We start from the raw sequence: 13,290 nt of genomic DNA, 5'->3' as shown, positions 1-13,290 counted from the left end.
TTAAAGGTTCAATTGGATTTGTGTTTTTTTTAAATGATTCACTTAATTTTTTTTTAATATGGGTACAATTTAGTCATATTTTTCTTCCATCAGATCTATTTTTTTCAAAAAAAAAAGAAAAAAATAATTTTAAATGGGACTAAATAAACTCATTTTAAAAAATAAAAATCTTAATTAAACATTTTTTTAAATCTTATGTAATTCTACCAAGATAACGGGTGTACGAGACATTAGTCAATATGTCCGACGACGATCACGTAGTCAACAGATTTTAATTGATAGTGTCGGATAAAACTTTTTAAATATTAAAAACACAAAAGAAATTTTTTTATCAAAGACCAGTGTAATTTTTCACCATGGTAAGCCTATGAGTAAGAGAAACGCGGTAGAGAAAAGGAAAAAGTCAAGAAAGAGCAAAAGACATTAATAATGAAATGAATAGTTTATTGTGTGGGGAAAAAGGGTTGCTAACTGCAAAGAAGATGCCAAGTTGCTTGATGGGATGGGCAATTGGAATTTGGAATTTGGGAGGTCAGCGAAGCTGGTTTGTATCGTATGTTAACTAAACTAAATTTGTTATGCCACATTGCGACTCACACAATCACCGACCCACCTTCAGTAATCTATTCTTGATTGCGAATTCGCCTTGCTGACTCAACTCAATTAATCAATTATTATCAGATAAACCTCGCATCGCTGATTGATTTGCAATCGCATAGAAATCCAATCCAATAGAAGAAATACGAAAGATGAAGAGGTCTCTTAGAAAGTTGGGAGTTCTGGCGGTAGAGAAGCATGAGCGTGACCGCAGAAACATTATGCCTTTGTCCCAGCTAGAGGAGCTCGCTCAGGCTACCCAGGTAAGGTGGTTTTTTCATTTTCTCCTACAATTTTAATTTTAGGGTTTAAATTGAAATTGAAATGTTGGTGCACACACCACTGCAGGAGATGCAAGACATGAGAGACTGCCACGATAGCTTGCTTTCCGCGGCAGCAGTGGCCGCCAACAGTGCTTATGGTCGGTCTGCTGCCTCTCCTATTTTCCACTTTTTAAGAATAATAATCATCATCATCATCGAAACTTTCTTATCTTACAGAATTCTCAGAGTCCTTGGGAGAATTGGGCTCTTGCCTTCTTGAGAAAACCGCCTTGCATGACGACGAAGAAAGCGGTACTATACCCTTCCCTCACGTACCCATAAATACTCAATGCATCAACTAACTTTCTCTTCCTTCCTATATCCTATTGGATTGGATGCACTCACGCAGGCAAAGTTCTCATAATGCTCGGTAAAATGCAGTTTCAACTCCAGAAGCTTATTGATAACTATGTCAGTACTCGCTACTCCTCTGAAACTTCAACAATCTCTATGATTTTCTAAATTTTTTTTACCTTTGCAATTTCAGCGCTCTCATATCACCCAGACAATTACCATTCCTTCAGACTCTCTTCTCAATGAACTTCGAATTGTTGAGGTTTGTTCTATTCTATCTAATCCAACCTCTTACTGCTGTATTCAAATATGGAGACACGCACAAGTACAACAACAATCTCTAACGTGTTCAAGCCCTATTTATTTGCTTACTAATATTTTTAACTCTAACACTATGGTAGTGTGTTTGTCGAATCTACCATATCTTGTTTTATCCTTTTTTGTATAGAGCCCCTTATTATTTTTTATACTGATTTTTTTTTCTCTTCACGTTGAAGCAGGATATGAAGCAACACTGTGATGAAAAAAGGTTTGAAGTGTTATATTGGATATACTTTTTGTCTTTGAATGTGATTCGTGCCTTATTTATTTTTTTTTTTGTGGATAATCTGCAGAGAAGTATATGAGTCCATGTTAACAAGATATAGAGAAAGAGGTAGGTCTAGAAGCGGAAAAGCAGAGAATATTTCCTTGCAGCACTTGCAAATTGCTCGTGATGAATATGACGAGGAGGCTACATTATTTGTTTTCCGCTTGAAATCTCTGAAGCAAGGGCAATCATGGAGCCTTCTAACACAGGCAGCACGTCACCATGCAGCTCAGGTTTTGCTTACTCCCAATATTTCTTTTTCAAACCTGAGAGAGTTATTCATTTTTAATGTTTATTTCCATGGCCAATGCTCTCCTTTATCCCCCCAAAACAGTTGTGTTTCTTCAAGAAAGCAGTTAAATCTCTTGAGACAGTGGAGCCACATGTAAAATCAGTAACAGAGCAGCATCACATTGATTACCAATTCATTGGTATTGAAGGAGAGGATGAGGATGAAGATGAAGATGATGTAGATCATGATGATGACAGTCATGATGAGAATGATGATGGGGAGCTGAGTTTTGACTATGCACAAAATGAATGCGAGCAAGATGATTCTACATTAGAGAACTCAATGAAGGTGACTACCTTCTGTAACTAGGAATTTGTAATCTTTTCCCCCTCCTTTTGCATATTTTAATCACACCGAGAAATGAACATCGAGCAGCCATCCCAACAAACCAGCATCAATACCAGTAGGCAATTAATTGCACATGCAGCTGGTGATGGACAAGTATATGGTGATGGGAAGTTGAGTAGATTCAGAGGCAAAGAAGTAAGGTTAGAGTGAGAGGGAAAGAGAAAGAGGGGTTTCTGTTATTGAGATCCAAAAAATCAAGGAAAGTATTCTCCTCCTAGGGCTTCCCCTTTACACCAAACATGGTGCTCAGATTAGATTATTTTCCCCAAAAGATACTTCCTGTATATAATTTACAATTTGTTATTTAACCCCTCTTAACAGTATCAGTTAGATTGGTTAGATTGGTTAGGATAGTTAGCTTTCGGTTATAACAACCATGCATCACATGTATATAAGCTACTACCATTGATGAATAATACAAGAGCTGTAGCTGATCATTTTCTCTAAGTTGTTCAGAATTCTCTTCTTTCCTTATGATTTCATGTCTCATTAATATGGTATCAGAGCTCTTCTAGTGAAGAGTTCTGCTGCGCATTCGTTCCTCCTCCCACTACCCACAGAAATCCACCATGAATGAAACATCCATCAACAACATGGAGAGTTATCTCTACCTCCATCCGAGCGAGAACCCGGCCACTGCCCTTGTTTCTCCAGTCCTAGATTCGACTAACTACCACTCATGGAGCAGGTCCATGGTCACCGCATTAAGTGCCAAGAACAAAGTAGAGTTCATAGATGGCAGCGCGCCTGAACCTCTGAAAACAGATAGAATGCATGGAGCGTGGTGTCGATGTAACAATATGGTTGTCTCGTGGATAGTTCACTCAGTGGCCACCTCCATACGTCAAAGTATACTTTGGATGGACAAAGCCGAAGAAATCTGGCGCGATCTGAAATCAAGATATTCACAAGGTGATCTTCTGCGCATCTCCGACCTTCAGCAAGAAGCTTCAACAATGAAACAAGGCACACTTACAGTGACTGAGTATTTCACTTGTCTACGCGTAATTTGGGATGAGATTGAGAACTTTAGACCCGATCCCATCTGTTCCTGTAATATCAGGTGTTCCTGCAACGCATTCACCATTATCGCGCAACGGAAGCTCGAGGATAGAGCCATGCAGTTCCTACGAGGCCTGAACGAACAGTATGCAAATATTCGTTCTCATGTTCTTCTCATGGATCCCATACCCGCTATATCCAAAATATTCTCCTATGTAGCTCAACAGGAAAGGCAACTACTGGGTAACACCGGACCAGGTATTAACTTCGAACCCAAAGATATCTCCATTAACGCTGCTAAGACCGTTTGCGATTTCTGTGGACGCATTGGTCATGTGGAAAGTACGTGTTATAAGAAGCATGGAGTGCCCTCTAATTACGATGCAAGAAATAAGAGTAATGGAAGAAAAGCATGCACTCACTGCGGCAAGATAGGACATACAGTGGATGTCTGTTATCGGAAACACGGGTACCCGCCGGGATACAAGCCTTACAGTGGAAGGACCACCGTGAACAACGTAGTGGCAGTTGAAAGCAAAGCCACTGATGATCAAGCTCAGCATCACGAGTCTCATGAGTTCGTTCGCTTCTCCCCTGAGCAGTACAAGGCACTTCTTGCCTTAATCCAGGAGCCATCCGCAGGGAACACGGCACTCACTCAACCCAAACAGGTGGCTTCAATCTCATCATGCACCGTCAATAATCCAACAAACCCAGGTATGTCACTTTCTCTCAGTGCGTCTCTCACCTCCTGGATATTAGATTCAGGGGCTACAGATCACGTAACCTGCTCCCTGCACAATCTTCATTCCCATAAACGAATCAATCCAATCACAGTGAAACTTCCGAACGGTCAATATGTTCATGCAACTCACTCAGGAACTGTCCAGCTCTCGTCCAACATAACCTTACACGATGTTCTTTACATACCCTCTTTCACATTCAACCTTATTTCGATATCAAAGCTTGTATCTTCTATTAATTGTGAATTAATCTTTTCTTCTACATCATGTGTACTGCAGGAAATGAACAACCATATGAAGATTGGTATAGTTGAAGCAAAGCATGGTCTCTATCACCTGATACCAAACCAGTTAACCACCAAAGCTGTGAACTCTACTATCACTCATCCTCGATGCAATGTAATTCCCATAGATCTTTGGCATTTTAGGTTAGGTCACCCATCAGCTGAAAGGATACAATGTATGAAAACCTACTATCCTCTTCTAAGAAATAATAAGAATTTTGTCTGCAACACATGTCATTATGCGAAGCACAAGAAAATGCCTTTTTCTCTTAGTAATTCACATGCATCTCATGCTTTCGATTTACTTCATATGGATATACGGGGTCCGTGTTCAAAACCATCAATGCATGGGCATAAATATTTCTTGACCATTGTCGACGATTGTTCACGCTTCACATGGGTACATCTCATGAAGTCTAAAGCTGAAACGCGACAGGTCATTATGAATTTCATTACATTCATTGAAACACAGTACAATGGCAAAGTTAAAATCATCAGAAGTGATAATGGGATCGAGTTCTTCATGCATCATTATTATGCATCAAAGGGAATCATTCACCAAACTACATGTGTTGAAACCCCAGAACAAAACGGTATCGTAGAACGAAAGCATCAGCATCTACTCAATATCACACGCGCACTCTTATTTCAGGCGAGCCTACCACCTAGCTTCTGGTGTTACGCCTTGCCACATGCCACATACCTAATTAATTGCATCCCCACACCATACTTGCATAATATTTCACCTTACGAAAAGCTACATAAGCATCCATGTGACATCTCTAACCTTCGTGTTTTCGGGGGTCTGTGCTACATTAATACGCTCAAAGCAAATCGGCAAAAGCTTGATGCTAGGGCACACCCATGCATCTTCATTGGTTTTAAAACGCATACGAAAGGATATCTTGTATATGATTTGCATTCTAATGATGTTACCGTATCTAGAAATGTCACGTTTTATGAGGATCATTTTCCTTACTATTCTGAAACCCAGCATATAAACTCAGAACATTCAGCTCCCTCTCCGGGACCCTTTTCCGGCAAGAACCTTGACCCACAAATAGAAAATTGCTCATCACAACCCACAATATCAGTACCATCATCCAATGAACCTTCAAATGAGCAACCTCTTCCACATCTTAGGCGATCCACAAGAGCCAAAAACACCCCAACATATCTCCAAGACTATCACAGAGACCTTGCTTCATCTACACCAAATACTTCAGCGATTGTTCGTTACCCACTAAGTTCCGTGCTTTCATATTCACGTTTGTCACCTGCACACAGGAATTTCGTCATGAGCATTTCCTTAACAGCAGAACCTACCTCATACACCGAAGCTTCTCGCCATGACTGCTGGATTAAGGCAATGAAGGTCGAGTTACAGGCTCTCCAATCGAACAACACATGGAGACTCACACCTCTTCCTCCTCACAAGACAGCTATTGGGTGTAGGTGGATATACAAAATCAAGTATCGGACAGATGGTTCCATAGAGAGGCACAAGGCGCGATTAGTTGCAAAGGGGTACACCCAAATGGAGGGGTTGGATTACCTCGACACGTTCTCTCCGGTAGCAAAGCTCACCACGGTGCGTCTTCTTCTTGCGATAGCTGCGCTCAACCAGTGGCATTTACGGCAGCTGGACGTCAACAATGTGTTCCTCCATGGAGAACTTGATGAAGAGGTGTATATGCAAATACCTCCAGGACTTTCGGTTGACAATCCACAGCTTGTGTGTCGTCTTCAACGGTCCCTGACTCAAACAAGCTAGCAGACAATGGTTCATGAAGTTATCGAGCTTCTTAAGCTCTCTTGGGTTTCAACAGTCGAATGCAGATCACTCCCTCTTCTTGCGCTTCACAGGAGTCATCACTACAATACTCCTAGTATACGTGGATGATATCATCCTCACGGGAAACAACATAGCTGAAATACAAACTATGATCACCCTCTTGGATCGCGAGTTCAGAATCAAGGATCTTGGGGATTTAAAGTTCTTTCTTGGGCTCGAAATTGCACACACCTCTAAAGGAATCCATCTATGTCAACGTAAGTATACATTGGATATTTTAAGTGATTCAGGAATGCTAGGTTGCAAGCCCAACTCAACACCAATGGATTACTCCACAAAGCTACAAGCAGATTCAGGAAGTCTTCTTTCAGCTGAGTCTTCTTCCTCCTATAGAAGATTGATAGGCAAACTCATATACCTTACCAACACACGACCCGATATAACATACGCAGTCCAGCAACTCAGCCAGTACATGGCCACTCCCACCAATGTTCATCTTCAAGCCGCCTTTCGCATCCTCCGATACCTCAAGGGTACACCAGGTTCAGGACTCTTCTTCGCCGCCACAGGCACTCCTCAACTTCGAGCATTCAGTGACTCGGATTGGGCAGGGTGCAAAGACTCAAGGAAGTCCACTACGGGTTACTTAGTTTACCTTGGTTCTTCTCTTGTCTCTTGGCAATCAAAGAAGCAATCAACTGTATCGCGCAGCTCCTCCGAAGCTGAATATCGCGCTCTCGCTTCCACTACTTGCGAGCTACAATGGCTGACTTTTCTGCTTCAAGACTTTCGCGCCACATTCATTCAACCAGCAACCTTATATTGCGACAATCAGTCAACAATCCAAATAGCCACAAATCCCGTTTTCCATGAACGAACCAAACACATTGAGATAGATTGTCATATTGTCCGACAGAAGCTTAACTCGGCTCTCATAAAACTCCTTCCAGTTTCATCATCCCTGCAACTCGCAGATATATTCACCAAGGCCCTGTCACCTGCCATTTTTCAGCACCTTTGTAACAAGCTGGGAATGATGAATATCCATTCCCAGCTTGAGGGGGGCTCTTAACAGTATCAGTTAGATTGGTTAGATTGGTTAGGATAGTTAGCTTTCGGTTATAACAACCATGCATCACATGTATATAAGCTACTACCATTGATGAATAATACAAGAGCTGTAGCTGATCATTTTCTCTAAGTTGTTCAGAACTCTCTTCTTTCCTTATGATTTCATGTCTCATTAATAACCCCTGGCTCAACTAGTCTACTATTCCACCTAACATCCTATACAAACCTCTAACAGCCTTTCTTATTCCTTCTGCTATCCACTCCCCATATTCTCTCCCTTCTCTTTAGTTTATTCCTAACAGATGCAGTTTTAAATACTTGCTAAAGAAAAAAATGATTGAAATCAGGTTAAATTAGTTTTTTTTGTCCTCCAATTTATTTTTTAGATTCAATTTGATTCTTTAATTTTTTTGAGTTCAATTTAGTCTTATAATTTTTTAAATTGATTCAATTTGATCCTTCAGTCAAATCGTAAGAAATCACACTTTGTGGTGGTTCAAACCCATCACGGTGGTTTTAAACCTCCACAAAATATACATTTTCCCAAAAAAAAATGTATCGATTTTAAAAATTAGAAAATTAAATTGAATCAAAAAGAAACTAGAGGACCAAATTAAATTAGTTTTAAAAATTAGAGGACCTAGTTGAACCTAAATAATAAATTAGATGAAAAAAATTCATTTAACCTAAAATCAAAATAGGGATTAGAGTCAGATTTTCTAGGCGAAGTAGTCAATGGGCTTATGCACAGGAACTTCACATCCATAATATTTTTTTTCAGATGTGATTTATTGTTTTTGGTCGCACAACTAATTCAGTTTGGATGGAAATCTTGAAGGATGGATTAAGAACTATGAACATCCTGAAGATAATCTGGAATATTAGTATCTCTTTGTCTTTGCATATAATTCTATGGAAGTTGTACGCTAAACTTATGCTTGTTAATATTTTGGATCAGATCCATATTTTTGGTTTTAGATTTTTGTCTGTAAAGCACTTACGTTGACCTAATTACTCTCATTTTGATATGTTGAGTTGTGCATGCTTTTCTGCAGTTGAACCTGGTGGAACTTAACATTTCCCGAAGGTTCGACTAAAGCTTGAAGGAAAAACAAAAGCCTAGGTTGTTGGGATTTAGGACTGGAAATGTTTCACATGTTGATACAAGACCTCCTCAAGTGGAAGCTTCTTGATGCATTTGGAAATGAGATTATTTAATGTCCTTCCTATCTAAATTTTTTTAACTCTAATGAATGTGCACGTTGTTTATTTGCAGGAAAACTTGGATAGGCTTTGCAGGAATTCATTCTCCTTCAAGGTTAGGTCAGCTAGCCAATCTGCCCCACTTTTTGTTGATAATAAGCGTGATTCTAGCGAAAAGCTGAGACAGATGCGGCCAACTTTATCTCGGAAGTTCAATTCATATGTGCTGCCTACACCAGTTGATGCGAAGAGTTCAATATCTATGAGGTCAAGTAATCAAGTACCTTTGAAAATAAAGACAAATTTAAATGAGCCTATGAAGAATTTATGGCATTCATCCCCACTAGAACAAAAGAAATATGAAAACATTTTTGGAGATGGGGGATTATCTGGTCCTAATGCACAGTCTGTACTGAAGGAGAGTAACAGCAATACTGCCTACTCAAGATTGCCACCTCCTTTAATCGATGGTAATTTATCCTCTAGTCATGATTATATTACCGCTTACTCTAAAAAGCTCAAAAGACATGCCTTTTCTGGTCCATTGGTAAGTAATGCATGGCCAACCAAGCCTGTCTCGTTAGAAAGTGTCCAATTGTTTTCTGGACCTCTTTTACGGACCTCAATTCCTCAGCCTCCATCATCATCTCCAAAAGTATCTCCCAGTGCTTCTCCCCCTCTTTCATCTTCTCCTAAAATAAATGAGCTTCATGAACTTCCAAGGCCTCCAACCATTTCCCCATCCGATTCTAAGCTTTTAGGTTTGGTGGGTCATTCAGGTCCATTGGTGTCCCGAGGTCCACAGCTTTCTGCTGCAAATTATTTGGTTACATCAAATGCAGCATCTCCATTGCCGATGCCTGCTTCAGCCATGGCTCGAAGTTTCTCTACATCTTATCGTGGTGCTAAAGTTGCAGCAATACATGACTCAAGACCACTAGAAGACCCTAATAAATCAACAATTTCTGAGGATATTTATTCTCCTCCTCTGATGCAAATTGCTTTATCTACTAGTCAGCCATCATCAGATGGCTCTGACACTGTTGCTCAGGCTGTCTAGTCAGGAGGTAATATTTATGAAAAAGTCTTCTTCTCATTACCTGGTTTCAAGTGAGAAAAATTGGGCATGGGGTTAATACTTAATCCTATAATATTAAGTTCTTGGAAAGCCCTGTTGGGATGGAGGATAACATTTTATTGATTAAGTTCTATCATTAGATACCTCTATACAAATAAATTCTAGAAATGTGTATTGACATTGAATCTTTTTGAAGCAATAAATTCTACAAATGTGCATTGGAAATGAATCTATTTAAAGTGCAATCACAGGATCTTTAAGCTATGTTTTTAATTGGTAGAAAGGATTGAAATGAAATGCCATTAGTTCTGTTGTTTGGATTTCTTAAAAGGATAACGAGCACCTTTAAGGAAGCAAAAGTAGAAATATTTAATGAACTGAAAAGCATGTGTTATATTGAAATTCGAAAACACAATAATAATTTAATACTTGAATTTCTAAGTATTTATAGGCCTTTACTGGGATATAGTAGATGTTCCTTATCCATTGTTCATAGGGTACTAGTTAGTAATATCCTTAAAATTAGAAATAATGGAATGGAACATTATGGATTCTATTTCATCCTATTCCAACCAATACTGTTTTTTGTCCACCCTCTTGCTCCCCCTCCTCCCAAAGTTTGGGTTGGATGAGACTTCTGAAACAATGGAATAGAAACTTATATTTTATCATAAAATATCCAAATAATGATACGAATATCATTCTATTTCATCCCAACTTTATAAACTAGCTTGGTGTATGTTTTTACACGTGCAAGTGTAATAGGCGGGTTTCTATTTTTAATTGAAGGGAATGTAACCCAAAATCATATAAAAATTGCCTTATTATTGTTTTTAATACCAATAATCCTCTACGAAAATTTGGTTTATGACAGACTTGAATATTTATTTCCTATTTTCAGGGATGAACATGCTTATATTAAGAATATCCAATGGCCCAGGTATGGTACTTGTGCAGATTAATTGCTTTCAAGTATACGAAGATAAGCCCTATTCAACATCGAAAGGGTCAAATTTTGTTTCTCATAGTTTGGTACAGTTGCAAATTTGTAAATATTCCATTTATAATTCTTTAACTGTCGTTATCTATCAAACCATCCTTGCTTTAGTCTCCTTCAATCACATGCCATCATTTTAGAGCACTTGAATCTAAAAACCTTAGATGTCTTCTCCTTATAATTTGCATGCAATTAATTTATTGATTAAATTAGTCCAACAATTAAGTGATCACTAATTTAAAAAGATTGATAAAAAAATAGATGATTTTGTATAACAAATAATTTAATAGTATATCTATTTACATGACAAAAACCTTTTAATGATGCAATCATTTTTGGAAATGTTTTAATATGGAATATTTCAAGAAATAATTCAATTTAGATGGAAATTATCAAAATGCAGTTAAATATATAATATATAATTAAATTATAATGTTCGTTTACTTATGAGATAATTTAATCAATGGTTGACATCAATCCAAAATTTAAAATAGTCGATTAATTTAAATTATCTGATTATTTGTGAAAATACTTTAATAAATATGAAATTAAACATAGAATGCTCATTTATTTATGAAAATAATTTAAACTGTTGATTATGATGAGTCTAACATTTTAAGTGGCTATTAATTTAAGATGGATGCGAATATAAATATGAAAAATTACACGATTATGTATGTAAATAATTTAATATAAAATTAATTTTTTTCAAGTATATATTTTAAAAGAAATATATTAGTAGAAATTTTAAAAGAAATATGTTCTCCATCATTGTTCTTTTGTTTATTAGTAGTTTAAGTTTATATTTTAAATCATGCTATATGAAGTTTGAGAACAATGATATTATTTGATTCTTTTCTTTTTACTTTTGATTTTTTTTCCTAATATATACGGGATAAAATGCTGCTGAATATGGAATTAAATAATATTCATTTAATGTAATTATGGTAACAATTTAAATTATTGATTAACATCAGTCTAAATTTTAAGTGACTAATAATTCAAAAAGATTGATTAATTTAAAATAAAAATTATGTACGTACATAAATAACTAAATAAGACATTTATTTATGTAACATAACTGATTTGATAATAAAATTTAAAAATTATATAGACAGTACTCAACAAGATATAATAAAAGCTTATAAAATAATTTAAATTAAAAAATATAAGCATCATTAATATTTTTATATAAAAAATTTAACTCTACAAAATATAATAAATTTAATTTAAAGTTATTATAAATTAATAATACTATATATCCCCATGACACGGGATTTCTATACTAGTTATTGTTAATTCACTCATCAATGGTGGACGTTTATTTTATTTTTATTGAAATAAATGTCCATGTATTACGTTGTTGAGTTTTGCATTGAAGCAAAAGATTTAGCATATTCTAAATCTTTCTGCAACATAATCTTCTTAATTAAGGAAAATATTGAATACGGTTTTATATTTTCAAGATATTGTATCCTCCTACACCATATTTTATTTATTTATTTATCTTCAAAATATTTATTAAATTTTTATTACTCTTTTAAATAATTTTTTTATTAGCCGATTTAAAATAATTTTTTCTTTAACTATTACCCTAATTAACATAATAATGTCTACTTAATTAAAAATAATTAAAAATTTAAATCATAACACATCAAAATATATTTTTATCCATAAAATAAAATGAAAATTTATATAAAAACATGTGTCTGTTTTTGTCATTTTAAAGTTTTTAGTTACTTAAATAATTAATTTTATGAAATACTTATCATTTGATCGGTTAACCGTTTTCAGTTACCTTCTTAACTATCAAACATAGTCCTAGTCTTTTATGTTTTTAAACAAATCAAATGATCTTTTCAAAACAATATTTTATTTTATTTTATTTTATTTTGGCACATAATTTTAATTTTTTTTATTAAGATGTGAAATTTGTTGTTTGAAACTCGTTTAAATAAAAACTATAAAATACACTGGATGTTGGAGTTGGAATCTCATAAAAATGAAAGTTATGAGCAATTAAAAAATAATTTAATATTACATTTTTTATTTTTTGTTGATATATTTACTTTTTGTGCAATTTTTGTTGCGTTTATATTTTTTTTGTTTGAATATCAATTGAGTTTTATAACTTTCATGCACATAAATATAATTAAAATAAATTTTATGTGTTAAATCAGAAAAAAAAATTAAATTCATGTTCCAAAGTTTTATCAAGTATCTGAACATAGCTACAAGGATTTTAAAATCAAGAAATAGATACGGTGAAAAAGCTTGAAGGAATAATAAAATCACGTGAAACTAGAGCATGAATTGAATTGATACTCAACATGTTTGCTCATATAATCTCATATGCTAATGAAACTAATATTAATGGGGTTAGTCTAGTCCGTGGTCCATTTTTTTTTCAAAACTAGTACGTGATCCGTTGCAACGATGATTTTACCGTTGTAACGAAAACAAAGAAAGAAAATAGAAAGAAGTGAGAGTGGAGATCCCCCGAAGGCCGTAGTCGGTAGATGTAGGCTGATTATTGAAATTTAATGATCCGTGTAATACTATTTTGCCATTGGTTATTGAATTAAAAAGAGAAAAAGAAAGAATAAATATTTTTATTTTTGTTATTGAATTTATTAGCTGTCACCTCATTAAGTTTGAAAAAATAAGTATGTAT

The 13,290-nt window shown here is 35.7% G+C and overlaps 1 protein-coding gene across 4 annotated transcripts; it reads left to right on the top strand.

The window, feature by feature from the left end:
- The first annotated feature begins 403 nt into the window (after nucleotides 1-403).
- On the top strand, nucleotides 404-10,760 carry LOC114402646 (uncharacterized protein At2g33490-like). Of its 4 annotated transcripts, XM_028365296.1 has the most exons (12): nucleotides 417-553; nucleotides 682-860; nucleotides 946-1,018; nucleotides 1,098-1,172; nucleotides 1,270-1,331; nucleotides 1,408-1,476; nucleotides 1,715-1,743; nucleotides 1,829-2,036; nucleotides 2,138-2,383; nucleotides 4,468-4,587; nucleotides 8,615-9,608; nucleotides 10,521-10,760. In XM_028365296.1, the coding sequence occupies exons 2-11, from the start codon at nucleotides 750-752 to the stop codon at nucleotides 9,599-9,601; spliced, it is 1,980 nt and encodes a 659-aa protein (XP_028221097.1). In that variant the 5' UTR covers nucleotides 417-553; nucleotides 682-749; the 3' UTR covers nucleotides 9,602-9,608; nucleotides 10,521-10,760. The 4 variants fall into 4 exon arrangements, with proteins under 4 accessions (XP_028221096.1, XP_028221097.1, XP_028221095.1 ...); XM_028365295.1 differs by lacking the exon at nucleotides 10,521-10,760 and having other exon boundaries at nucleotides 404-544; nucleotides 8,615-9,864; XM_028365294.1 differs by lacking the exon at nucleotides 10,521-10,760 and having other exon boundaries at nucleotides 8,615-9,864.
- Nucleotides 10,761-13,290: the final 2,530 nt, after the last annotated feature.

The sequence above is a fragment of the Glycine soja genome, chromosome 20 (assembly GCF_004193775.1).
Source record: "Glycine soja cultivar W05 chromosome 20, ASM419377v2, whole genome shotgun sequence".
Lineage (NCBI taxonomy): Eukaryota > Viridiplantae > Streptophyta > Magnoliopsida > Fabales > Fabaceae > Glycine > Glycine soja.
The sequence above is the reverse complement of the archived record's forward strand: the minus strand, read 5'-3'. Positions and strand labels throughout refer to the sequence as shown.

Bases quoted from the DNA above. Each gene is read 5' to 3' on its own strand.
- LOC114402646 (XM_028365296.1), top strand. From the start codon at position 750: ATGAAGAGGTCTCTTAGAAAGTTGGGAGTTCTGGCGGTAGAGAAGCAT. The intron at 1,744-1,828 runs GTTTGAAGTGTT...GATAATCTGCAG, and splicing joins CAACACTGTGATGAAAAAAG to AGAAGTATATGAGTCCATGT. The intron at 2,384-4,467 runs GTGACTACCTTC...TGTGTACTGCAG, and splicing joins CATTAGAGAACTCAATGAAG to GAAATGAACAACCATATGAA.